General features: G+C 49.2%; 1 protein-coding gene across 2 annotated transcripts in view; it reads right to left on the bottom strand.

Annotated features, from left to right (window-relative positions):
* Positions 1-27,974, bottom strand: part of DDX31 (DEAD-box helicase 31) — a 267,577-nt gene that overhangs the window by 144,236 nt on the left and 95,367 nt on the right. For both annotated transcript variants that reach the window (XM_085613914.1, XM_085613915.1), the window contains one exon: positions 7,364-7,503. In XM_085613914.1, the coding sequence (XP_085470040.1) occupies positions 7,364-7,503 (140 nt within the window). The remainder of the gene's footprint in view (positions 1-7,363; positions 7,504-27,974) is intronic.

Below are 27,974 nucleotides of genomic sequence, written 5' to 3'. Positions count from 1 at the left end.
AAAGGTCAGAAAGAACAAAGTTAAATAGAAGAACAGCAACAGAAAAGGTAGAGGAGGATCACATACAAAAAAGAGATTAACAGAAGAGCAACACAGAAACTAGTGACTGCTGGATAGGACCCATGAAGAATAGAGAAAGACAGACTGCCACCACCCAGCTGTCATGTGCAGTTGGGTCCAGCAGCCTGGGCTTCTAAGCAGGGATGGGTGACCGCACGCCACATGACATGAGGCCACTGGGCAGCTACTCAGCACAGAACCATCCTGTGATAGAAGTTCATTGTGCCATGCAGACCAGAAATCAACCAGGAGAACAGCCACAAATGAACTGACCCAGCACACAAGGGTCCCACGCAGACCAGAAAGAAACAGAACAGCAATCCAGAAACAGTGGAGCCCACGATTTGCAATTGCTCCCTAAGGGAAAGAGTGATAGAAATTAAACTTTTTTTTTTTTTAACCTGAAAATGAAAAAAAAAAATTAACGTAAACTATTAATCTAAACTAAGGTAAACTATTTTAAAGAACTAATAGGATAAAATGTTGCAGCACATTAATTTAAATGTGCATCAAATGATGAATTAAAATATATTTAAATAGATAGTATGCTTTTTGAATAATTTTATAAAGTCCACCTACTGTAAAAAAAATTATTAATGTGTATTAAAATGTACTAAACCTTGTTTAAAATTTTTACTTAAATTGATGATTCTTAAGTTAAAAATAAGTGATTTCATTTTATATCAATCGACTATATTATACACACTTTTATACAGATTAAACAAAATACATATATAGAGATTTGAAATTAGAAATATTTGATTTAGTTAACAGCATTTCCTGTGGGGTGTTATTTTAAGTCCCTGCTCCATTAATTTCTTCGGAAGTGTGATGCAGAACCTGTGAGTGGCACTTACACCAAGACTGAGCTGGAGTACATTTAATACTGTTCCAGTTCCTTTCTGGCTGTAGTAATTTTTGAAGTGTAGTTGTGAATTGTAATGGCTTACTCTTTTGTGGGTGGGCGTTTGTAGTTGTATACCACTCAACAGCATTCTAATTTAGGTATAAGTATTTACCATTCCCAGACGCTCCTCCAAGTCCCTCCCACATTTTCTACTAAAATGTAAACCGGCGTGTGCGGAAATCTCCTCACCCTTGGCAGAGACACGCGCACAGAAACGACAAATGTGGCGGGGGCTCCATCCATAGGTTAGTGAATAGCATTTTGTAGTACGAGAACAGTGTTACTGTAGTACTACTATACATACTAGAAACTGTGGTTGTGACTAGATCACAATATCTCCAGGAAGTTTTCCAAATTTTTTGACATGTTCTTTCTTTCCAAAGGAAGTAGCCAAATGTCCAAATACATCAGATAAGTAGCCATGTCCTATGCGCACACGTAAGAATAAGTATACGAAGTGAGTCTGAATGCGTCTCCACACACGTGCAATGCGAGGAACTCTGAATGCACACTGTTCGTGTAAGACGCCTGCAGATTGTACAAGGTTGATGTATGTGACATGCACTTTACACCTAGATGCACTTATCAATGAGACTTTGACTTAAATCACTAAAACAACTTAGTGGGTACACGCCTTGTTCGAGACCTTCAGGTCAGGTGCTCGAATCGTCTGAGGAGCACAAACGGCATGCCAAGCGACTCTGGTACCAACACCCAGTATTCAAGCCTTCTGACAACTTCCAGAGCGTGCAGCGCATTGTGTATTTATTTTCATTCATATTACTGTTCTCTATTAACAAGCTTCCACACTCTAAATTGTCACACGGACACTACAATGTGCATGTTACATTGGTAATCATGCAGAACCTAGCACTACTACAACTTGTTGTAAATCTTGTACCACAGCTTCTCAAACATCATACACAGTGACAACAGAGCTCGTTTGTTACAAAACCCCTGGCATGTGTCCCAATGATGGACAAGGGCCTTCGTCTCTGGGGAGTCCGATGAACTGCACTCATAGGAAAGATACTGCCAACCCCAGAGTCCTGAGCTGCACTAAAAACTATAATGCTAACCTTCTGCACATAACCACTGGACTGGGGGAAAACCTACCATGAACAGATGTTTCAGCCAAACCTGGCCTGATGTCTGCCAGAAGTGGACAGTGCCACCAATGCGCCTACCTCTCAGATCTCTGGCGTTCCCATTCGCTCAAAGCAGGAGCGGCCATTGTAGGTTCTTGTGCAATGAGCCACAAGTCTCCAGCACTGACGTCTGGGATACCCCATGGCAGAGAGAAAAGCCGAGCAGACTCCACATGAAAACGCTTTGCTGTGGAGGACACTGCCCGTGAAGCTAGAGAGGGCAATGAATGTGAAACGCTGAAGTAACTTAAGAAACGAATAGTCATCAGAGGAACTTTCTTCATGTAGGCAAGCTGTAAAAGACATGTCCCGCCAGATGCATGAGAAATGCAAACCCTGCCAGCTGGTCCAATGGTCGTCAAGACACTCTTCGCCTCCTCAACGTTGAGGTTCAAACAGGTCATCTTAACAGGACTTAGATGCCAGTGGAGTAGAACTTCCATTCACAAACTCCCCCTTCTTAATCAAAAACCTCTTCTGTCAATCTGCTTAGTGAAGAAGCCCACCTATGGCAGGCAATGGTATGAATGAGGCCTCCTCTGTCTGTGGATTGTATGTCCTTGAAGTAAGTCGAGGTCTTATGGGAGAATAGTTCATTGGCACAGCTCTGATGCACTTCAAGACTCCTACTGCATACTCCCAGCTTCAGTAATCCAAACACATGCCCTTCCGCAACACATGAACAAAGTATGGTAAGGACCACAGATTTGAGCTTGGTAAAAGGAAACGCGGTTCAGCATAGGTCACAGGCTTCACAGCACGATGACAAAGTGGTCTTGAAATGGATTCCAATGGATCCATTTCCATTGGAAGAGCACAACAGGCAGCCATCAACAGTGGAAGCCGGGGCAGATCCACTTGAGACCAAATGAGACTTAGCTTTGGAATTGGCCTCACGTTTTCTCAAATTTGGGGCTTCCAATGACAGTATGCTTCTTCTGCGCACATTAGTGACTTTTTCACAGATTCCTCCTCCAATATGTGCACAACACATAAGCTGATCAACGGTACTGGCCCCGAGATTCTCAGAAAAATAATTACCCCCTATACAACAACCAGATCTCTACGATCTCAGAATGAGAACCTGGCCAGCATACCTAGATTTAAAAAGACTCGCACAGGAGGACGACAATTCTCCGTACAGGCGGCTGCTGGATGGAACGCCCTTCCACGGACCCTCAGACTTGAACCTAACTACCTGGCTTTCCGCAAGAAACTTAAAACACACCTATTCCCTAAATAGTGTTCCCATACGAGTACCTCTCCCCCCCCCCCCCCCTTCCCCTCAACAGGATTGCAAATTCACAGCGCGGGGATGCCCTTTGGTCACCAGGCGCTTTAGAAATCGCTATTAAATTAAATTAAATTAAAATATTTGGGATTACGGCGCCAATCCAGACACCAGTACGGAACCCGAAGCAGGTTCAAGAGGTCCAGACAAATCTGCCGGTTAAAAGCCAGCTGAGAGTCCTTGCGGATCCTTGGGACCCAAAGGCCCGAGTGAGCTGGGAGTTTGCCAAATGCGACGGCCTGGCCTCTCAAACGCCCTCGACCTGTTCCCATGTTGCGGATGGACCAAGGAACTCTGGATGAAACCGTCTCGTTCCTTGGTGGGATGAGAGCGAGACCTGGAGGCACGGGGACACCCTGGCACTTTCACAGGTGAATATTAGTGCCAGAAAGGGGCCGAGTCCCACTTGGAGTTTTTATGATGTTTCTTCAACTCATCCGAGGACTTGCGAGGTAGATCTGCCTCTGGAACGACCTTGGGAACGGGTCCTCTCTTTCCATTTCTACCAGGACTGGGACTCGCCCCAGGCTTTCCAGTGTTTCCATCTTATTCTCTAGGGTGACGCTAGGATTCATCTGACTGGCCACGGTCATTTCAGGCCATGGAGTTGTGTGACAAACTCAAGCACCAGAGGCAAACCTCATGGGGATCTGTCACAGACATCTGCTCTGACAGTCTCGACAAGGATTCGACCCTAAAACAATAGGGTTTAACATCCCTTGCACACTGGAACATGTTGTGGAATAAAATCTCTTCACGGAGTGAAGGAAGGAGTGGAGCTCCGGATCCGCGTCTTAAGGCATGGAAAGTAGTGGAACTGATACCAGCGTGCACAGGTGGAACTTATGCAGGTCTGTTCATCACTTCGGCGCCACCAGCATTGATGCAGAGTCGCACAGTGCGCCACCTACCAGCATGCAGGAGCACCGCTTTGAGTTTACACATGGTGAGGAATCTGAGGTTAGAAGTATCCATCAGAACAGCTTTGATGCTCACATTCTGTCCATAACACCGCAGCACCTTCTGCACGGGCCGCTGAACAGAACAGGAGTGTGGAAGTACGCTGCCAGAAATAGCGAGGTGCTGCAGGTGTTGTGGAAACTATATTTCTGTTGTCAAAGAGCACAACATATTGCGTGCGCAACAAACACTCACAATCAGCAGCCCAAGACCCACATATTGGGTTTATCCTCCTATTTTTTGTTTATCCTCCTTGTTTACCCCTACTATTTTTTTATTAAGAACAACTGTTAAATTCAAAGGACATTTTCTTGCTTCTCTTTGCACGGTCCTTGGTAATGGCGAATGCTTGCCTGATCTCTCCGGTGCTGCTGCACCGCTTTTCTTCCTCCCTGGTTTTCTGAGTGCTTTCTCGTGCTTTTGCCTAGTTTTTTACTGCTTTCTCCTTCCTTTCCCCCTGTTTTCCTGAGTGCTTTTTAGGTCGAGGACGTCCGGTCTGCCGAAAGGCAGAACCGGAAGTCGGAGATTTAATGACTTGGAGAAGAGGGGCTTGAACTCGCCCCTCTTCTCCCCTGTTCTCCATTGGCTGGCCTCTTGAATGCTGGCCAGCCATTGGAGAAGAGGTCAGTCATTCCGATCAGGCCCGTCCTTTTCGGATCGGGGGGCGTGTTTTTTGCAAGAAGTCTCATTCTCTCCTCCAGCCAATGGCTGGAGGAGAGAAAAGACAAACACGCCCCCGAATCCGAAAATGCCACTGCGTTTCTCCGAGGCATTTCTGCTGTGCCTCGGAGAAAGGCGGTGGTGTCCAGCATCAGGTTCGTGCAGCTCGCAGCTTCCTCCTTGTTTACTGTGCAAGGACTTCCGACTCGGAGACTCCAGTTTCGCTTTAGGTTGTATTGAATAAAACATGCTACTGCTGCTGCTATCGCCTCCCGGGCCGAGCTGCGCCGTTCCCAGTTCTATATCTCCTCGTTTATCGGCGGACTGCCTATTTGAGAACTTGTTTAACCAGTCACACGGCTCCATGACCTCAATCCGGCACAGCCTATCCCCCACACAAAAATCCCCCGTTACACGTGCGCTTTACAGTGGCTTCAGCTCGTAGTAACTTTGTTTACTCACCACACCGTTGACCAGGAATTCGAATAGTTTGCTTTTGGTGGCCTTGCGGGCCCCTCCGGTGGCCTCCTCTGCGGCCATACTTTCCTCCCTAGTCTTCTTGGCTCGGTGGCTCTCCGTTCTCCATGTACTCCCCCTTCTCTCCCTACTTTCAGCCCGGCAGGGTCTCTCACGCTTGTGTGCGAAGAAGGGGGGCGGCGGGGGTCCCTCAGGGTGATTCAGACAGCCCACTCCGCTGGACTCATCGCCACATTCCTCTTCCTCCACTGATTACAAGGACGGCTGCCAAGCGAGAGAGCTCAGGGGAGGGGTAGTGTTAAAAGTGGCTATGCTGAGCAGGGCAGCTTAGGACACCGTGAGGGGGTATATACAAACGGAGGGGAAATAGTACATATTTACATAGCATGGTCTTGATGTGAAAAGCGATACAGTCATGGTGCGGCCTTAGAGTGGACAGAGGGAGCTTCGTGAATGGGCTGCGAGGGACAGGAGGGCAGGGCAGAGAGATGGCTGTCGGATGCCAAGAGCAGCTGAGACGGCAGCAGCTGGAGGAATGGGGAACCGAGAGGCCAAGGCAGCGAGCCACTCACCCCTCTCGGCGTGCCTTCGGCCGTCATCTTGAGAGCTTCAAGTACTGATGGGACTGAGCATGGCAGGAATCAGGACATACTCGACTTGCCTAAGGCCACTAACGAAACATTGGAGGCTAACTGGTTGGTACCAAAGGGCACTTTATTTCCATCTCAATGTATAGTTTTGTAAAGGGCTAGGGCGGTTAGAAAATTGCTTCGCAGCAAGCGCAGACTCGAGAACCAAGTGGTGGCATAGCCTACTAACAGCAAATCAACTGGATGTGGCTTAAAGGCTAGAGTGGCTGACTTTTGACTTTGAAGCTGGGGAACCAGGTTTGAGTCTGGTGGGAGTTTCACACATCCTGTGATTCTGGGCAAATCACTTAATCTGCTTGTGCCTAGAAATGAATGTGTCCGTCTGTAATGCTGCTGGTGCTCCTGTACAGTGCTCGGATACCTTAGAGTCGAGTTTGCACTATATAAAACTGCAAAAAAATAAAAATAAAAAATGCTGTTGGCAGCCAAATCTAGTGTTGAATAAAATGGCAGGGAGGTGGGGCATGCTACAGGGGGCTAGGATAGGTAACTTTAAGCACTCTGGCTTGGGCTCCTGTGATGTACATCTGACACAGGGGAGTAGTTTAGTCAATATTAATACCAGGGTGCAAATCTGAAATTTCTGTACCCAAGTAAAAAAAAACAAGCATTTACAATGCAATGGTCTCGGCATTGGTAAAGTTAGAGCTATTGGCATTGCTCATGACATTATTTTTGTTTATGTTTTTTGTTTTTAAAACATTTAAAGAAACGGCATTGTCATGAGCAATGCCAATAGCTCTAACTTTAACAATGCCGAGACCGTTGCATTGTAAATGCTTGTTACTGCTTCTCCCTGTTTTTCCTCATTTCAGAGGGACTCAAGACATGGTTGTTTTCGAATGAACAGAGGTCCACAAAGCAGCTAGCAACTCCAGCGCCTTGAGACCCTCATGGGTGACTTGCAGCACTTTATACATCTGGCAGGTAGTTATTGTGCAAATGTATACATAAAGCAGCAGCTTACTAAGTGTAAGCATTCACCCATTAGTTGAACCCCCAGGGCCTGGTCAGGCACTCACCAGATCTTCTAAGCACACAGTGAATAAACATACACATAAGGTAGATTTCAGAACATGTGCCTACTTCATGAATGCCGCCAAGCACTCACATGGACTTCTGAGCAGCCATTGAGTGGGCACACAAATAAAGGCAGCTTCCTGAGCATTCACCCACTCCAGGAACCCCTACAGCTTTGCCAGGCACTCACCTGATTTTGTGAGCTGCCAGTGACTGGACATATTCCGTCTCGGAGGGGGTGAGCAGCAGCAAGCTGCTGCCGGGACATCCGATCCGTGCCGTGCGCCCGATGCGGTGTATATACTCTGCTGGCGAAGTGGGAGCGCTGTACTGTGCAGAGAGGAAACAAAAGCGTTTACAATCAGGGGCAAACCAGACACAGCGCTGAACTAACAAAACAAGCATTTACAATGTAACGGTCTCGGCATTGTTAAAGTTAGAGCTATTGGCATTGCTCAGGACATTTTTTTTGTTTATGTTTTTGTTTTTAAAACATTTAAAGAAACGGCATTGTTATTTACAATGTCAATAGCTTAATCACTCTCAAAAGCGAGATTTATTATGCGAGCATTATTTGGGAAGTTTGGCAAATCCATAATTATGAGGAAAACGCTGCAGCATCGCAAAATGCCAGTGGCCCAGACTAATATGCATGATTAGTATTTGGATTCCATGCCCATTCCTTCTTTGTCCTCTCTGCTGAAACTGCTGTCTGAAGTGTCACATTTTATTAATACTAAACAAAAATCGCACTACCGTGCCAGGGCCAGACTTGGCGTTGATAATGATTGTTTGAAAAGGGAACTTTGAAAGGACACGAACTTGACCAATTCTGGTTTCAAAATATAAGAGAACACTGTAGAGGCATGCGTCTACCGACTGTTATATATAATTTGGGATATATTTCTTAATCTGTCGAGTTCAGCCACTGCATGATTATATTGTTGTCTCTTTTTGAAACTCAGGAGCAGTAACATTGTCGTGGTGTCACTAGGGCTTCAAGTGGATGCTTTTTCAATATTATATACAAGCCACAGTTACTGCTAATTTATCTTATGCAACTAACAACGATTGACAAAGCCAATAGTCCTAACTTGTTGTAGGTATCATGTTACTTGTTGTATCATTATGCCTGGATGCAATGACAAAAGAGACAGCAAAATACAAGTTGTATAGACCCCACGCAACACCGCCCCCCACCCCACCCATTTTTTTTTATCCCACTTAAAGCCCTGGGTAGGATACTCAACAACAGGGCCGAACTGGAACCCCAAAGTAGGCCTGGCAATTATGTCGGACCAGCTGGAGGGTCATGGGGGAGGTTAACTGTGAAGCACTTTTGCTACAGGAAACGCCCGATGCCCGGGCAAGCCAGCCCGGCCCTGCTCAACAACCCCGTTCTCTCCCGCATTTACCTGTGATCAGGCGCGCAACACCCATTGAACTCAAAGGGCTTCAGCCCCCCCCGTCGTGTGTGGCAGCCCAGGATGAGACCGCTTCCCGGGCAGACACAAAGCCGCGCCCGAGCACTTCACAGGTCTTTAAAAAGACCATTTGCATGTTAATGAGGCCTCGCTGTTGGTTCACCCCTTCTAAGAACCCCCGCAGCTCCACTCTGCCTAGATTCAGCCCCCCCACCCCCGAAATCAGCGCCACTCTGCCTACTGTTTAAAGATTCAGCCCCCCCCGAAATTTTTGCTTAGCCCCCCCCCCCCCCCCAACATTAACTAGCAAGTGATTTCGCTGGTCGCTTTTTCGCAAGCTCTGAACTTTGGCAGTGATGTTTCCCCTTGATAGAGAAGTTTCAGTTTCTGTTTGAGATACACGCTTACGCTTTCTATTTGCAAGAATCGCAGGCTCCAATGAAAAATACCACTGGGAGGTAGGTCGAAGGGAAAGTCCGTTCAGGGCGGAGGAAGCATGCTGCATGTTGACAAAGGTTAGCAAATAAGGAGAGCAGCAGTACAATGGAAAGACAGCCACAAATATCGTAACATACAGTAACACCCAACCAACTAGGCCACCCGGCCACAGAACATAAGTGGGTGTTCGCAAACTCGAACAGAAACGGCCTCGTGGAGGCGAGGAGCGCTGCCAGAACCATTGCAGAAATCTAAGAATAACCGAAAACTCCACACCCAAGAACACCTCGGCTAAGTAAAATAAAGGGCACAGAAATCTCTGCAGAGCTGCGGAACGAGCCCTGCCCGCCCCGCTGGCCCTGCTATTGTCTACTCGGAAGCAGAACAGGTGAGGCAGGAGAGAGCCGGAAAAGCAGGTCCGGATCCAGGTGGACCCGCCCTTGACGGTCCTGGCGCTCCAAAACACAGCCGTGCTCTGGCCACTCACCAGAGATTTAATGCGCTTCCACAAGGCCGCCGTCATCGGGAGCTGCTCGAAGGGGGTCGCCTCCCTTCACATGGCTGCTGTCCGTGTTGTTTCCACACTCACCGATCGCTCACCGAACAAAGTTACTTTCCTTTCCTCGGGTTAGAAGGCGGGCCAGCCCCTCCCTATGACAGGGAGGTAGGCAGGGAGGGCTCGTGTTTCAAAGCTTCCTGTGGTTAACATTTTTCTTAGCTAAAATTACGTTTTGGGGAGACCCAGACAGCCTTATGAGGCGTTTTAAATCATGTTTGTCAGCTATATTTCTAGATTTGAAAATCCTTTCAAACCTTATGGTCAGAGCTGCTGACGCCGGGACACCACCGCCTTTCTCCGAGGCAGAGCAGAAATGCCTCGGAGAAACGCAGTGTCCTTTTCTGATTCGGGGGCGTGTTTTGCTGTTATCTCCTCTTGCCATTGGCTGGAGGAGATAATTAGACTTTCTGCAAAAAACACGCCCCCCGATCTGAAAAGGACGGAGCCTAATCGGAGTGACTGACCTCTTCTCCAATGGCTGGCCAGCATTCAAGAGGCCAGCCAATGGAGAACAGGGGAGAAGAGGGGCGGGTTCAAGCCCCTCTTCTCCAAGTCATTAAATCTCGCGAGCGAGACTGCGCAAGCGCAGCCTTCGCTAGCCGAGACCTAAAAACTGGACACTACAATAGATTTCCCAAAACACGAGCACCGAAACAAGTGCTTAGAGGAGATTCGGCTGAGAGTTTATGCAAGATGGCAAGTGCACTTTTTTGCTTCCAGTGTGTACAGTGAAGACAGACAACCTATATCAGTGCTATAAAAAAAACTCACACTGAAACCAATTAGTAAATGAATAGCTTTTGTTAGGTGAGAGAGGAAAACTATTTATTGTATTGGGTTCCTGTGTTGTAGAGATTGTACAGAGTTCTATTACCCGTTGACAGGGCCCCAAAGCATTTTTTAGACTCCTGAGTAAGTAGCTACTCTATTCGCTGTGTAAGATCAGAAGAGAGTTGGGTGAGGTGTAACCTGTGACTAGTATATTTCGATACCATGCATAAAGCTTGGAGGTATGTTCCAAACGTGCACTCCTTAGCTGGTGCCCATGAAAATACAGAACAATATGGCAGTTGCGAATCTTTTAGAGTCGGTTTGGCTTTGTAGAACATGGCGACCACACATGGACGGGTCCCCAAGTGCCTATCGCAGCAGTCACCGAGGACAGATATGTTCCAAGGTGATGTCACCAGGGTTTATCATAGGTTTCTTTAGGAGTGGGAGGACATGGCCTGTCTTCAGACCTTCTGGGAAGAGGTCCAGAGTGAGGCAGGAATTGACTGTGGTGAAAGATCTTCGCCGAAGAGAGCTTTGATGAGAGACACGGTGAGACATCTTCATAGAACTTGTATTTGAGGGAGTTGAGTATGTCAGCGAGATCTGCAAGAGACAGGGCTACAAGGGTCGACCACGATGGGATTCTACAAGGGTGACAAGAATGTCAATTAAATACCTAGCGTCAGGCCCTGAGCTGGAGACCCTCACTCAAGGAACAAGCACATCCGCCCAATCCAACATGTGAAAATGGGATTTCGCCACTCGTAGCGCATCTCTCGGGAATCAAAATCGCTCACTACATGCTAGTGGGACACGCTCTTGCGAGAATGAGCTCTCTTATTCTCACACGGGCAGCAGAACACAGCTTTGTGTTCTAAGCATTTCATTTCAAATTTGTTTTTACACTTTATATTAGATGTCAATCACTATTAAATCCTTTAAATCCATGATTTGTTAAAAATACCACAAGAAATATCCAGCCGTGCCAGACCCATGGTTTACTGAATGTTTCCATATAATCTGAGGAACTGCGTTTGTTCTTGGTTTCCTTGAATTTTCATTTCATTTCACTGCTTGCAGGATCACGCGGAGGCTTCCTTTTCAATGTAAACTTGTGGGTTCCCTTGCTCTTGATAAACAACGAATCCTGGTCCATTGTTAACTGCGGATTTCAGGGTTGGCATCGGATCCTATTTCTGTATTTCGATCCCATGACGCTGCTCCTTGTGAGTTGCTTCATTAATGACGCTCAAGTGCATCGCCCATCAGGTGAGCCCTCGCCCTACAGAAACAGGCCTCCCCAAGCCCAGCCAAAGTCCTACTGTTCCCCCACAGACTGAATAAACAAAAAGTTAAGCCTAAAAGGCAAGGCAGCTAAAAGGTTATAACAGCAAAGTCAGCCAGTGCAGTGGTTTCGGCGTGTGTGAAGCCATTCTCATTCGTGTGAATTATTGTCCGTGACTGGGAGGAGTTACGCCAATGGGGTGCTTAGAAGCAGAGCGCCAGACGATGAGCATTACAAAGAGCAGCTCCTGCCCCCACCCCACCTCACCCCCACCCCCAATCAGTCTGCAGACAATCCAGGCTTCTAAACACCTGCAGACGCACACAGAACACCTTTTTTCAATTGTTTGCACTACATAAAAACCAACTCCAACAAGACTTCGTTCAACTCACGGCGCGCGAAAGACCTGCTTCTCCTCAACAGAACACCTACATTCTATGCCCAATAATCAATGCTTCCATGGCACAGCGGAGGGCACAGATGTGTCAATCGTGCCGTTTTGGGTCTAGAGGCTTCTATAGGCAACTCTCGCTTCTGCCTCATGGTTCATTGGACCACCAAAAGCTCTGCGTGGCATGACTGCCCCGCGCCAGGCAGTTACCCGTTTAATGAAAGGGGTGGGAGCGGGAGTGCAGAGCGTCGCTACACAGGACATGTTGTGGAGCTTTCATTGCACAAAATACAGTGGTATGTGGGGTAACAAAAAATATGGAACATATTTCATGCGTGCCCGTGAAATACGCATTTCATCATTCTAAGGATGGCAGCAAAGCCAGACTGTGGCAGGGATTCTGCTCCGGCACAGAGCTACGCGTGGAACTATAGAACATCAGTAGATACGGACTGAGTCCCCAAACCACCTCAGTACCAAGGGCCCGAGTCAGACTATAGCGTCTCACTTGCCCTCCTACTCATATCCAGAGAGACAAGAGAAAGGACACCCCAGAACGTAGATACGGACTGAGTCCCCAAACCACCTCAGTACCGAGGGCCCGAGTCAGACTATAGCGTCTCACTTGCCCTCCTACTCATATCTAGAGAGACAAGAGAAAGGACACCCCAGAACGTAGATACGGACTGAGTCCCCAAACCACCTCAGTACCGAGGGCCAGAGTCAGACTATAGCGTCTCACTTGCCCTCCTACTCGTATCCAGAGAGACAAGAGAAATGACACCCCAGAACGCAACATACTGGCCCTCTCAGGGATCGTGCTAACAAGGCACCCCTACCGCTCACACGTACTCATCCACAAAAAGATATAACAGAGACATGAAGGAATGTTCAAATGTTTATTTAAACTATTGTGCTCTAGAATGCAGTATACGCGCCACAATCCAAAAACAACTGCCTGGTAAAAATACCCTCAGCATTGTCAATAAACCATATATAGTATGAAAAGCCCTGTCATATTATAAGACTGTATAGCCTAACTACCCTCCCCTCCTACAGAAGCGAAATGATTATTCGGCAAAGATCTCTGGGTTTAGAAGCGGACCCCGTACCTTAGCATACACCGCTGGACGTTCTACATCTCAGATGCAGCCGTGATCTTCTCTCACAAAAAATCTCTCTCTCTGTTACATTACTGTGCATACCTATATGGCAAGGTTCACATGTTCATAAACAGCTGCATTTCTGTCGTGTGTCTAGGTGCGAGTGATGGACCAGAACAAAACAACAAGGGACACTGTTGTTTGACCTCGTCTGTTGTTCAGACTAAAGTCAAGGAAAGAACAGAACGAGAAAAAAACTGCAGGTTCTGTGTGAAAATATAATGTGGCACAGAAGCAAATGTGTTTATAAAGCAACGTGTCCAAAGCTAATGCGGCCTGTGTCATGCACAGTTAGGCTAACATAGGGAAACCGCAATAGGCCCTGTATAGAACACGTGACAAAACTACTCTGCAGAGCTCTAACATGGTCAGTGGAGGGCATGAAGCACCAATTTATACGCTAAATTTATCTAAATAATGCAGCAAAAAAATGCAAATTGTGCTGCATATTTTATGGCAGTGTTATATTGTTTATCAATTTCGCTTTGAAAGAGAAGTTTTGGTGAAATCTACCAAGTCAGCAAATTATGTGGCAAATTTGGAAAATCCATAATAATGCGGTAAACACTGTAGCCATAGACTTGTGACCTCACGATTGCCCATTGCTTTAACAATGCAGTGAAGAGATGCTTATAAAAATTAAACACTTTAATTCCAATTACTGCCTACTGTTCGTTCACTTTGAGGAAAACTGTTTTTCAAAGCTATTTAGGCCACAAATAAACATGTAACATTAAAAACATACATTATCGGTACGTGTGTAATATGGTATTATATTGCTGTCGGGGAGCAGACAACATTTAAAAATCACTAAGTCTTCAGACTCCGTTTATGGTGTCACTAGAACCCCTCGATGGAAATACTGGACTATATTCAGGGCCATTGGAATTATGGGATTGTGCAGTTGCGGTGATTTTTGCATAATTGCAGATTTGCTGCATTTGCCACAAAATCTATCATCAGCCACATAATCTGCAGATGTTAATAACGAAAAATGTGTTTCTAGCTCAAACGGTTAAAACGTTAGTAATAACACAGCGACACGTGTTGCCGCTCAGTGCAAGGCCCTTTGCTAAGGTTGACTGGTCACCTTTCTGTAGCTTATTGCTATATTTGGGCGTTAAACCGGTACTAATGAGGTACAACTAATGTCCAGACCGTGTTAACAAGCTTAAAAATGACAAAATAAAAAGTAATACTATCACAAAATGTGCCACATAATTTACTGAACCCCAGCCACATAATTTCCCCCCCCCTGCTGCATAATTCCAATGGCCCTGACTATATCACACAGTTAGAAGTTCCGAGAGAGAGAGAGAAGTGTGCTGGGGACCCCCCACCCCCCAAGACTCCTCCGGTTAGAAAGCGCAGGCTCCTGACACCCGATGGCGCAGGAGACAGGCCGAGGAGGCGCTAATAGGCCCTTCTACCGACCGCAGCCCCTGCCTCTCTCTGCTCCCAGAACCCTCCCTCCCTGGCACCCTCATTAATCCGTGCGCGTCTATTTCGGGGGGCGCCCGGCGGTATGTCAGCGGAGGACGCGTGTGATGGGCGGACCCCCACAGCCAGGCGCACCTGTGAGCAGGAGCAGGCGCAGGTAATGAGCCCTAATGAGGCGGGATGAAGGCAGGGAGGGGGGCAGGCGGAGCGCCTGTGATGGGAGCTGGAGACAGGCAGGACGGCCCTTTTCATCTGCTCGACTGACTTCTAACGCGGCCGTCAGGAGAGACTGACTGCCTGCCAGCAGCCTAAAGAAACCATCTGAGGCGACACGCTCCCTGTGTGTGTAGAGGCACTCGGAGAACAACACTCCGTGGCAGTGACACAGGCAGGTGCACACAGAAGCAATCCGACTGAGTGACACAGGCGTCAGTCACTCAGTCAGAGAGGGGACAGGAAGATGGACAGACCGACACCAATAATTCGAGTCAGAGGCACAGACACTGGCCACACAATAACAATCTGACTCGCTGGCACAAGCAGGCAGGGTCACAGTGTCAGAAGAGGCAAGAAGACAGAAAGGCAGACACACAGTCAGGCAGGCAGAAGCAGTCATGGGACACACTGACCACACATCAACAATGTGACTCAGTGGCGCAGGCAGGGTCACGGTGTCAGAAGAGGCAGAAAGGCAGACACACAACAGTCAAGCAGGCAGAAGCAGTCATGGGACACACTGCCACACATCAACAATGTGACTCAGCGGAGCAGGCAGGGTCACAGTGTCAGAAGAGGCAGGAAGGCAGACACACAACAGTCAGGCAGGTAGAAGCAGTCATGGGACACACCGACCACACATCAACAATCTGACTCGTTGACACAAGCAGGCAAGGTCACAGTGTTACAGAAGCGGCAGGGAGACAGCAAGGGAGACACACAACAACAATCTGCGTCAGTGGCAGACAGGCACGCAGTCATAAAAGAGACGAAAAGATTGAACTTAAGACACACTACAACAGTCAGAGGCAGGCAACATCAGGAAGTCATGTGACACGCTGTCGACACAACAACAATCTGACTCAGTGACAGGCAGAGACAGGGTCACAGTCAGAGAAGTGACAGGAAGATGGAAAGGCAGACACACAACAATCTGACTCAGTGACAGGCAGAGACAGGGTCACAGTCAGAGAAGAGACAGGAAGATAGAAAGGCAGACACACAACAACAATCAGACTCAGTGACAGGCAGAGACAGGGTCACAATCCGAGAAGAGACAGGAAGATGGAAAGGCTGACTCAGTGACAGGCAGAGACAGGGTCACAATCCGAGAAGAGACAGGAAGATGGAAAGGCTGACTCAGTGACAGGCAGAGACAGGGTCACAATCAGAGAAGGGACAGGAAGATAGAAAGGCAGACACACAACAACAATCTGACTCAGTGACAGGCAGAGACAGGGTCACAGTCAGAGAAGAGACAGGAAGACAGAAAGGCAGACACACAACAACAATCTGACTCAGTGACATGCAGAGACAGGGTCACAGGCAGAGAAGAGACAGGAAGATGGAAAGGCAGACACACAACAACAATCTGACTCAGTGACAGACAGAGACAGGGTCAGAGTCAGAGAAGAGACAGGAAGGTGGAAAGGCAGACACACAACAAAAGTCTGAAAAAGGCAGCATCAGGCTGTCATGGACACACTGACCACACAAGAATAGTGACTCAGTGACACAGGCGGGCAGGGTCACAATGTCATAGCAGAGCAGAAGATAGAAAGGCAGACAAACAACAACAATCTGACTCAGTGATAACAGGTATTGACAAACAGGGGCACACAGTAAGAGAAGAGACAGGGAGAAAGACACAGCAACAATAAGGACAGTCTTCCACTGAGTCACTGGAGCACAAACCCTTGGGCTCCCGGTGAACAGTACCACAGGACGGGTCTGTGAAAGAGGACAGTGTCGCTGCGCCACTGCAGCACAAACCCTTGGCTGCCAGCAAACAGTACCACAGGACGGGTCTGTGAGAGGACAGTGTCACTGAGCCACTGCGGCACAAACCCTTGGCAGCCAGTGAACAGTAAGTACCACAGGACGGGTCTGTGAGAGGACAGTGTCACTGAGCCACTGCGGCACAAACCCTTGGGCTGCCAGTGAACAGTACCACGGGACTGGTCTGTGAAAGAGGACACTGGCTGAGCCACTGCAGCACAAACCCTTGGCTGCCAGTGAACAGTACCACAGCGCGGGTCTGTGAAAGAGTACAGTGTCGCTGAGCCACTGCAGCACAAACCCTTGGCTGCCAGTGAACAGTACCACAGCGCGGGTCTGTGAAAGAGTACAGTGTCGCTGAGCCACTGCGGCACAAACCCTTGGCTGCCAGTGAACAGAACCACAGCGCAGGTCTGTGAAAGAGTACAGTGTCGCTGAGCCACTGCGGCACAAACCCTTGGCTGCCAGTGAACAGTACCTCAGGACAGGTCTGTGAAAGAGGACAGTGTCACTGCTGCACAAACCCTTGGGCTGCCAGTGAACAGTACCACAGCGCGGGTCTGTGAAAGAGGACAGTGTCACGGAGCCACTGATGCACAAACCCTTGGGCTGCCAGTGAACAGTACCACAGCGCGGGTCTGTGAAAGAGTACAGTGTCGCTGAGCCACTGCGGCACAAACCCTTGGCTGCCAGTGAACAGTACCACAGCGCGGGTCTGTGAAAGAGTACAGTGTCGCTGAGCCACTGCTGCACAAACCCTTGGCTGCCAGTGAACAGTACCACAGGAAAGGGTCTGTGAAACAGTATAGTCTGTCACGGAGGCACTGCCATACAAACTCTTGGGCTCCCAGTGAACAGTACTACAGAATGGGTCTGTGTAAGAGGACAGTGCCACTGACCCACTGTGTCACAAACCCTTGTCTGCCAGTGAACAGTACCACAGGAAAGGATCTGTGAAAGAGGACAGCGTCGCTGAGCCACTGCAGCACAAACCCTTGGGCTGCCAGTGAACAGTACCACAGGACGGGTCTGTGAAAGCGGATAGTCTGTCACTGACCCACTGCGGCACAAACCCTTGGCTTTCAGTGAACTGCTCTCACCCTGTTCCTCACCAAAAGCCCTACACCATATGCACCAGCAATTCCGCCTCTGGGGATGCCCAGAGGCAGATTTAGATGCCTGGCACTCGGCAGGTATACACACGTTAGGCGACCTCTACCAAGACCCGGGTCTGGTGGCTCAGTGGACTAATGCATCCAACTGCAGGGGCCTGTGTTCGACCTCATGGTCACAGGTTCAAACCCCGGCGGGTCCACTCAGTAACAATATACATCTGTTATTCAGCGCCGTGATGCCCCGTTGCTGGGGTGAACGTGCGCTTTACAAATACACGTTATGTTATGGCGCACTAATCCTATATAGCGTTTTTGACACAGGAGGAGAGCATACCTACAGGACACTTTCTTACACATGCTTCCTGGATTAGTCTGCTGCGTGGTACATGGAGCGACATCGCAAGAACTCCAGACACATCTAGTGCTTCCATATCTACATGTTATGGGAGGCAGCCGTCATCTCATCGCTGGTTGGCGGATGCACGGTGTCTTCATACAGCAGATCTTCCGCTGGTTGGCGGATGCACGGTGTCTTCATACAGCAGATCTTCCGCTGGTTGGCGGATGCACGGTGTCTTCATACAGCAGTAGATCTTCCGCTGGTTGGCGGATGCACGGTGTCCTCATACAGCAGTAGATCTTCCGCTGGTTGGCGGATACACGGTGTCTTCATACAGCAGTAGATCTTCCGCTGGTTGGCGGATGCACGGTGTCCTCATACAGCAGTAGATCTTCCGCTGGTTGGCGGATGCACGGTGTCCTCATACAGCAGTAGATCTTCCACTGGTTGGCGGATGCACGGTGTCCTCATACAGCAGTAGATCTTCCGCTGGTTGGCGGATGCACGGTGTCTTCATACAGCAGGTGCCCTCATACAGCAGTAGATCTTCCGCTGGTTGGCGGATGCACGGTGTCCTCATACAGCAGAAGATCTTCCGCTGGTTGGCGGATGCACGGTGTCCTCATACAGCAGTAGATCTTCCGCTGGTTGGCGGATGCACGGTGTCTTCATACAGCAGTAGATCTTCCGCTGGTTGGCGGATGCACGGTGTCTCATACAGCAGTAGATCTTCCGCTGGGTGGCGGATGCACGGTGTTCTCATACTGCAGTAGATCTTCCGCTGGTTGGCGGATGCACGGTGTCCTCATACAGCAGTAGATCTTCCGCTGGTTGGCGAATGCACGGTGTCCTCATACAGCAGTAGATCTTCCGCTGGTTGGCAGATGCACGGTGTCTCATTCAGCGGTAGATCTTCCGCTGGTTGGCGGATGCACGAAGTCTTCATACAGCAGTAGATCTTCCGCTGGTTGGCGGATGCACGGTGTCTCATACAGCAGTAGATCTTCCGCTGGTTGGCGGATGCAAGGTGTCCTCATACAGCAGTAGATCTTCTGCTGGTTGGCAGATGCACGGTGTCTTCATACAGCAGCAGATCTTCCGCTGGTTGGCGGATGCACTGTGTCTTCATACAGCAGTAGATCTGACTCCTCTGCGCACGAAATGAGATACGGCTCTTGGTCGTCCATGCAATACGAGGGAATGGAACACTATATTAGCGAGTCCTGTGCATGTCCCCCGCAACGTCAGATTCAGACTGATACAATTATGCACTGTTCACAGAGCATACATAACCCCAGAGAAAATGAACCGCTACTTTCACAGACACGACATGAGTTGTCCTCGGTGTTCTCTGCATGACGCTGGCATTATACACATGTTGTGGTCATGTCCGGAACTGCGACATTAGTGGGAGGGGGTAATGCAACAGCTCTCCGACTGCACAGACAGATCCATAACAAACGCGTATCTTGAGGATGTACACGCGAGACAAAAAACACAGGGCCAGAAATAGACTCTCTGCGCTAGAGCCCTAGTTCAGATAGGTTTGAAACATGTTGAAACCTCTCCTTGGGTCACCATTTCAGTGATTTTGGACACTTAAAAGTGGCACAATCAAAAGTGGTCTGGGGGCTCTTGCTGCCAGTCTACCAAGAGGAGAACAGACCCTTCAAGTGCCGCTCCTGCCCCCCCTGTGGCACCAACAAAGCAAGAAGCACACTTTCGATGAAGCCCCGTTGGCTTATGGGAAGATCTTTACCACCGGCGCGAGCCCTTTAGAGTCGTAGCCAGGGGCGGGGACATGTTCCCTTTCCATCATCTTATTTCGCTTTATGGATGGGAGCCCACGAGCGCCTGGTGGCATTTTACCCATTCCTTTTCTTCCATGGAGCATCGAGGTCCTCTGCTCGGTGTGAGGAGGGCCCTTGTGGCACAAAGGGGGCTGTGTAGGACCCCTAGCCAGCACCGCCAGGCTGTCTCCTCGCTGGCACGACCTACAGCTTCCTATCTGTGCGCACCCCACACAACAATACCCTCCACAGAGGGGAATTGGAAAAGCGCGAGCCTGGGTGAGCGCGCCATTAGGGCCCGGCCCCCCAGGCCCCAAGCCACACCCCCTCATGTTTGTTTCTATGATCCTGGCATTGGCCAGCAGAGCGAAGTCCTTCCGGGTTAGGCTGGGACGTATTTCCGGTTGTAGGCCTGGCCCGGAAGGGGGGGGGGGCGGGGGGGGGGGGGGGGTCAGGGTGGGGGCTATTTAGCCCCGGGTCTTACCTGGCTCACCCTCTCTTCACCTGTAGCCGCCCCCTGGACGAGGACAGTTTCATGGATTGGGAGGTTTTCCCCTAACTCCCGGATTGCATGGTCCTGCATGATGCCGTGCTGGACTTGGGCCGCCGGAGTCCGATCCCGCGCCCTGAATGTGTCGGTGAGGCGTCTCAATGGGGAGTTGGCCAGGTTGTGCCCAGGATCGGGCCGCCTGTGTCAGATTCCGCATCGTCTGATCACAGGGGACATAATGTTTCATCCGGACGGCGTACATTTGTCCGATTTTGGAACGGACACATGGATCAAAGGGATTTGGTCCTTCGTCGAGAGTTTGTTTGCAGGTGGTGAGGGTGAAGGACCTGTGGGCCCTGGTCACCCTAGTGGCGGAAAAGAGACCACAAAACATTGATTTCCGGGGTAACGGGAGGCATACTTACATACTCCCGAGGCCAGCACTGAAGGGGAGAGACGGTAAGCTCCTCGCAGAGAGAATGGGGACACCGGCTGGGGAGGCAAGGGTGCCAGTTCACGAACGCCTCCCTCGCAGCCTGGTGGTAGAGGGGTGGGCCCCGGAAAGGACGGACAAGGATCGAGGGCTAGGGGCTCTAGGAAAAGCGCAAGCCTGGGTGAGCGCGCCATTAGGGCCCGGCCACCCAGGCCCCAAGCCACACCACCTCATGTTTGTTTCTATGATCCTGGCATTGGCCAAGCGAAGTCCTTCCGGGTCAGGCCGGGACGTATTTCCGGTCGTAGGCCTGGCCCGGAAAGGGGGGGGGGGGGGGGAGAGTCAGGGTGGGGCTATTTAGCCCCGGGTCTTACCTGGCTCGCCCTCTCTTCACCTGTAGCCTCCCCCCTGGACAAGGACAGTTGCAAGCTCAAACCCACCCGTCCCTCGGTTTTAGAGGCTTGGGGTAGGTAATGGCGGAAAAGAGACCACAAAACATTGATTTCCAGGGTAACGGGAGGCATACTTACATACTCCAGAGGCCAGCACTGAGGGGAGAGACGGTAAGCTCCTCGCAGAGAGAATGGGGACACCGGCTGGGGAGGCAAGGGCGCCAGGTCACGAACACCGGACTAGAATCGGAAACCTTTCTAGCAATTCCCTTGCACTTCATTAGATGGCATTGTGTGGCTCCATGTTAGGTGGCATTGTGTGGCTCCAGGTTAGGTGGCATTGTGTGGCTCTATGTTAGGTGGCATTGTGTGGCTCTATGTTAGGTGGCATTGTGTGGCTCTATGTTAGGTGGCATTGTGTGGCTCCATGTCAGGTGGCATTGTGTGGCTCCATGTCAGGTGGCATTGTGTGGCTTCATGTTAGGTGGCATTGTGTGGCTCCATGTTAGGTGGCATTGTGTTGCTCCATGTTAGGTGGCATTGTGTGGCTTCATGTTAGGTGGCATTGTGTGGCTCCATGTTAGGTGGCATTGTGTGGCTCCATGTTAGGTGGCATTGTGTGGCTCCATGTTAGGTGGCATTGTGTGGCTCCATGTTAGGTGGCATTGTGTGGCTCTGCGTATGATCCATTCCGCCCGAATAGACCGTCAGGGCTTCCATATGTACACCCTGTCCACAAGCCGACGTCCGGTAGTTTCTGATCTCCGTCTGTATAGTCGGAAGTGGAGCTATGGAAGTCTGATAGCGCAGTCTGTAGACCAGTAGATTTGGCCTCTTATTCATGGACTGTGACACCATTCCACAGAACTAGGAGGAGGGGGTGGGTGAAGAAAATGCGGTCCGGTAAAGTCTTTACCTGAAAAGGTTTTATAGAAGGTAAGTAACTTGTTCTTCTGCTAGAGGCTTTTAATCACAGATTCCTCAACTTGTGAATAGATACCAAAGCAGTGCACCTCCTTCGGTGCTGGGTGGATGAAATGGCTCAGACCAGGGAATCCTGCAGGACAGATCAGGGACGTGCTCGTCCTGCCTGACCTGGCTATCCAGGCAGGAATGCTTTGTAAATCTGTGTTGCAGCTTGGCAAATATCCAACACTGGCAGGCCTTGTGCCAGCACAGTGGTAGCAGCCTTTGCTCTGTTCGGGCGGAGTGAGCACATCTTCTGGGGGGCTGTTCCTTGATCAGTCCATACCAAATCTTGATGCAAAACACAGTCTGGAGATGGTCCTCTTTTGCACCACTTCATCTTTCTTAGCTTAAGAGAAAGCAAGGAAAAGTTGGCCGTCTTGTTGGTAGTCTTTGGTTAGGTCTACAAAGAAGCTGAACTCCCTCTTAGGGTCAAGGCGGGGGAGCATTCTTGCTCCTTGAACCGATGAGGCAGTGCAGAGAAGGATGGCATGGTAATGGATTGCCCTGTGGGGACGAGCAGGACTACCTTGGACAGGGATGACACTTTCGTCAGGGAAGAAAAATGCAAATGAAGGAGCTACTGATAAAGTCTGGAGTTAACTCACACTTCCGGCCAATGTTATGACAATGAGAAAAGCTGTCTTAATAGTTGAAGGACAAATGTGCACAGGTTCAAAAGGAGTGCACATCAGGCAAGTGAGTACCAAATTAAGGTCCCACTGCTGCATCACAAATGGTGTTGGTGGGAGCATGTGGATCAGCCCTTTCAAAAAAACGCCCTCACAACAGGTGACTTGAAAAGGGACGGCTGATGAGGTAAATGCAGGAAGGCTGAAAGGTAGCATTTAACTGTTGCCAAAGCAAGACCTTCCTGACCCAAGGACAAAACAGAAGAACATCCAATAATTTTGCATTGAGGTTTTGGAAGGAACACCAAGCAATAAACTTCACCCCGCATCTTGCATGGAATATGCTACTTACCAGTATGCATCTGTTCTTGGCATGTAGAGCTGCAGATCTATACACTGTGCATAGATCGCCATCTGGTGTTGGGCCCGGATGTTTGCAGTTTGTTTTTCCTCTTGGAAAGTCTTTGGAAGTCACGAGGTCGGTGACTCCTCCTTTGGTTCGTATTGCGCATGGGCTTCGGCTCCATCCTCAGATTGTTTTTCGCCAGCAGGGAAAGATGGAGCGTAGTAATAACAGTAAAGAAACCCATGTGTGTTGTATCTAAATAAGATAAGACTGGAACGATACAGGTAGCCGGGGAGGCGGGTGGGCGTGTATAGATCTGCATCTCTACATGCCAAGAACAGATGCATACTGGTAAGTAGCATATTCCGTTCGAGGCATATGAGCTGCAGATTATACACTGTGCATAGACTATATAGCAGTACCCAACCCTAGCGGCGACCACCGGCATCCGTTGCAGTTGTTTGGAACAGTGTTTTTAGTACAGCCTGGCCCACACTAGCTTGTTGCTTGGTTTGCACATCTACACAGTAATGTTTTGTGAAAGTGTGCGGTGTTGACCATGTCGCTGCTTTGCAGAAGTCATCTAGTGGTATGTCCCCTAGGAAAGACATAGAAGCCCCTATCTTCCTTGTGGAGTGGGCTTTAGGGGGAACAGATAGCGTTCGTTTTGCTTTGTGGTAGCAAATCTGTATGCATTTTACAATCCACCTAGCTATCTCTGATTTAGAAATAGGGTTGCCTTTATGTGGTGGAGAGAAAGAGACAAATAGCTGTTTGGTTTTTCTGAAAGGTTGTGTTCTTTGGATGTAGTAAAGTAAGGCCCTTTTAACATCCAGTGTGTGTAAAGCCCTTTCCGCAACTGTTTGAGGTTGTGAGAAAAAGACTGGTAATTCTACCCACTGGTTTAGATGGAAGGGAGAAATGACTTTGGGTAGGAATTTTGGGTTGGTGCGGAGTACAACCTTGTTCTGATGCATTTGGAGAAAAGGTTCCTGTATAGTGAGTGCTTGTATTTCACTAACCATTCTAAGGGAAGTGATGGCCACTAGAAAAGCTGTTTTCCATGTGAGAAATTGCAGCTCACATTTATGTAATGGTTCAAAAGGCGGTCCCATTAGCCTTGCGAGAACTATATTCAAGTTCCAGACAGGTGAGGATGGTACTCTGGGTGGAATTACTCTTTTGAGGCCTTCCATAAAAGCTTTGATGGCAGGCACCCTGAAAAGTGATAGGTGCTGCCTGTTCTGTAAGTAAGCAGCAATTGCTGCGAGGTGTAACCGAATGGATGTATATGCTAGGTTACACCTTTGTAGATGGAGCAAGTAACATATGATGTGCTGTATGGACACATTTAGAGGGTTGATTGTGTTGTTATGGCAGTAAACAACAAATCTTTTCCACTTTGCAGCATAGCATGCCCTAGTAGTAGGGCGTCTAGCTTCTCTGATAATATTCATGCAATCAGGGGGAAGGTTAAGGTATCCGAATTCTAGAACCTCAGGAGCCAGATCGCAAGGTTGAGCTGCACTGGGTCCGGGTGCCTGATCTCTCCATGGTTCTGGGTTAGGAGGCATGGTGAGAGGTGTAGCTTTTGGTGTGGTACTACCGAGAGTTCCAGCAGCGTGGTGTACCACGGTTGTCTGGCCTAAGTTGGAGCTACTAGGATCAGTGTGAGGGAATGCTGTTGTAGCTTTCGCACCACTAATGGAATTAGTGGGAGAGGTGGAAAAGCGTATGCAAATTTGTCTGACCAGTTCATCCATATCGCATTGCCTTTGGACAATGGGTGTGGATATCTGGCGGCGAAGCTTGGGCATTTTTTGTTTTCGTGGGTGGCGAAGAGGTCTATCTCAGGATGCCCCCACTTCTGAAAGAACGGGTAAAGAACCTGTGGGTGAAGTTCCCATTCGTGGATCTGTTGCGTTTGTCTGCTGAGCAGATCTGCCACGGTGTTTTGGACTCCTGGGACGTGTTGTGCCAGGAGAAAAAATTTCTGCGGAATTGCCCATCTCCATATGCTCTGTGCTAATTGAGAGAGCTGTGGAGAGTGTGTGCCCCCCTGTTTTTGAATGTAGTACATGGCAGTCATGTTGTCTGTGCGAATGAGGACTGCCTTGCCTGAAATCTGTGTCTGGAAGGATTTTAGGGCTAGAAAGATTGCCAGTAACTCCAAATGGTTGATGTGGAGTAACTTCTGTTGCGGCGTCCATGTGCCCTGCACTGTGAGATGTAACAGATGAGCTCCCCAGCCGGAGAGCGATGCGTCTGTTAGGATTATTTGTGGAACCGGGTCCAGGAACGGTCGACCTTTGGAAAGGTTTGTGGTGTTCCACCACTGCAGAGAGCGATGGGTGCGACCGTCCACCAACACCAGATCTGTCAGTTGCCCCTGGGCCTGGATCCACTGGCGCGCTAAGCAATCTTGGAGTGGACGCATCTGGAGTCTTGCATGAGGCACTATGAAGATGCAAGAGGCCATCATCCCTATCAGTTGCATAAACACTCTTTGCTGGGAGAGAGTGTTGAAGTATGAATTTTTGACGCAGAGCCAGTATGTTTGCAATCCTGGCAGGATTGGGATAGGCTATGGCTTTTGAGGTGTCTATGGTGGCACCGAGGTATTGTTGTGTGTGTGATGTTATCAATTGGGACTTTTGGTGGTTCACCGTGAAACCTAGCTGGTGAAGTAGTTGGATTGTAGCGGCGGTGTGGTGCACACATTGGTCGTAGGACGTGGCTTTTATTAGCCAGTCGTCCAAATATGGGAAGACGTGAATGTGCTGTCTTCTGAGGTGTGCTGCCACTACTGCTAGGCACTTGGTGAATACCCTTGGTGCTGTTGTGACCCCGAACGGGAGCACCTTGAACTGGTAGTGTTGCCCGTCCACCACAAATCTGAGGTACTTTCTGTGAGCATGGTGTACTGGGATGTGAAAGTATGCGTCTTTCAAGTCCAGTGTGGTGAGAAAGTCGTTCTGGGAGAGGAGTGGAAGAACCTGTTGAAGGGTTACCATGTGAAAATGGTCTGCATGTATGTAAGTGTTTAGAGGTCTGAGATCTAGAATAGGTCGTAGAGTCTCGTCTCTTTTTGGAATCAGAAAGTACAGGGAGTAGACCCCTAAATTTTGCTGATTGATGGGGATTTGCTCTATGGCTTGTTTTTGCAGGAGGGAGATTACCTCCTGTTTTAGTAACGTGGCATGTTCTTGAGACATTGGGCGTTGCCTGGGTGGAATGTTTGGGGGGGTAGATGTTAATTCTAGGCAGTACCCTGAATGAATAATTTGCGTCACCCATCTGTCTGAGGTGATGGTCTCCCAGACATGAAGGAAATTTTGTATTCTGCCCCCGACCGGAGTGGGATGGTCTGGCGGGAGCGGGGGAAAGTCATTGGGTAGGCGGTGTGGCAGAGCGGGCGGTATTTGTTTTGCCTCTGCCTTTATTATTATTGCCTCTGTAGACGCCTCTTTGATAACCCCTTGTGAAGGTGGACTGAGGAGGGGATTTGTAGGACGTGGATGCGCTATCTGAGGAGTAGCCTCTACCCGTGCCCCGAAAGGAAGAGTGGCGAAAGGAGCGCCTAGGAGTGTGTGACTGTAGGGCTCCCATGGATTTTGCCGTATCAGTGTCTTTCTTCATCCTCGAGGGCTTCATCAACTTTTGGACCAAATAAATGTTGTTGATCAAATGGGTGGTTCAATATGGAGGCTTGCACCTCAGGTTTAAAGCCTGAAACTCTAAGCCAGGCGTGGCGACGGAGGAGGACACTGGTGTTTATGGCCCTGGAGGCTGTATCTGCTGCATCTAGGGCACAGCGTATAGAGGTATTAGTTATAGTTTTTCCATCTTGGATCAATTCATTAGCCCTATTTCTGTATTTTTCAGGGAGATGGTGCATGATGGTTTCTAGCTCATCATAATGCGCTCTGTCGTATCTGGCCAATAGCGCTTGAGTGTTGGCGATACGCCATATATTGGCGGCTTGTGACGCAGTGCGCTTCCCTGACGCGTCTAGGAGCTTGGATTCTTTGTCAGGTGGTGGTGCTTCGCCTGCCGCCTGAGAATTTGATCTCTTCCTAGCTGTAGATACCACTAAGGAATCCAGTGGTGCAGGGCCTTTAATGTATGCAGGATCTGTGGGGGCGGCTTTATATTTTTTCTCTATACGTGGGTTTAGGACCCTAGCCCTGACTGGGTCTTTAAAAACCTCTGGTGCATGTTTGATTACTCCTATCAGCATAGGTAGTATAGCAGTAGACCTATGTGCAGTATCGAAGGTGTCTAGGAGAAAATCTTCCTCCACAGGGTCAGTATGTAGCTCTACCCCGTGGTAATGTGCCTCCCTCTGTAGTAGGTGGTGAAAACCTAACGAGTCTTCTGGTGGGGATGGCCTGGATGGATAAATGTCATCCTGTGGGACATCTGGGATGTCCGGATTGTTATAATCATCCCATGGATCTGGGGATCCAGTAGGGGTGGGGTCTTGTGGCACATTTGCTGGATCGTAGTAAGGGTCCCCTTGATCATCATGGTCTGGAGACAGGGTCAGAGAGCGATGAGGCAGGGGTGGAAGTGGGGAGGGTGGAGGGGGTGGAGGAGGTGGGGAAGGCACTCTGAAAGGGGAGGTAGCAGTGTCCTTCTTCTTTGGAGGTGGAGGTGGAGCTGGTTTGTCCAAATGTCTCTTTTTTGAAGACAGTGTCAAATGTCCAGTTTTTGGATCCTTGGTAAGTGTCTTTTGCAGAGGAGCCGGTGTGAATAGTTCTTGCGACACTGGTTGTTCGGTCGGCGCTGAGGTTTTCGGGGCAGACGGCTTTTTAGGCTTGTCTGT

Source organism: Triturus cristatus, chromosome 1_2 (genome assembly GCF_964204655.1).
Source record: "Triturus cristatus chromosome 1_2, aTriCri1.1, whole genome shotgun sequence".
Taxonomy (NCBI): Eukaryota; Metazoa; Chordata; class Amphibia; order Caudata; family Salamandridae; genus Triturus; species Triturus cristatus.
Note: the sequence above shows the minus strand (reverse complement) of the source record. Positions and strands in the feature narration are given on the sequence as shown.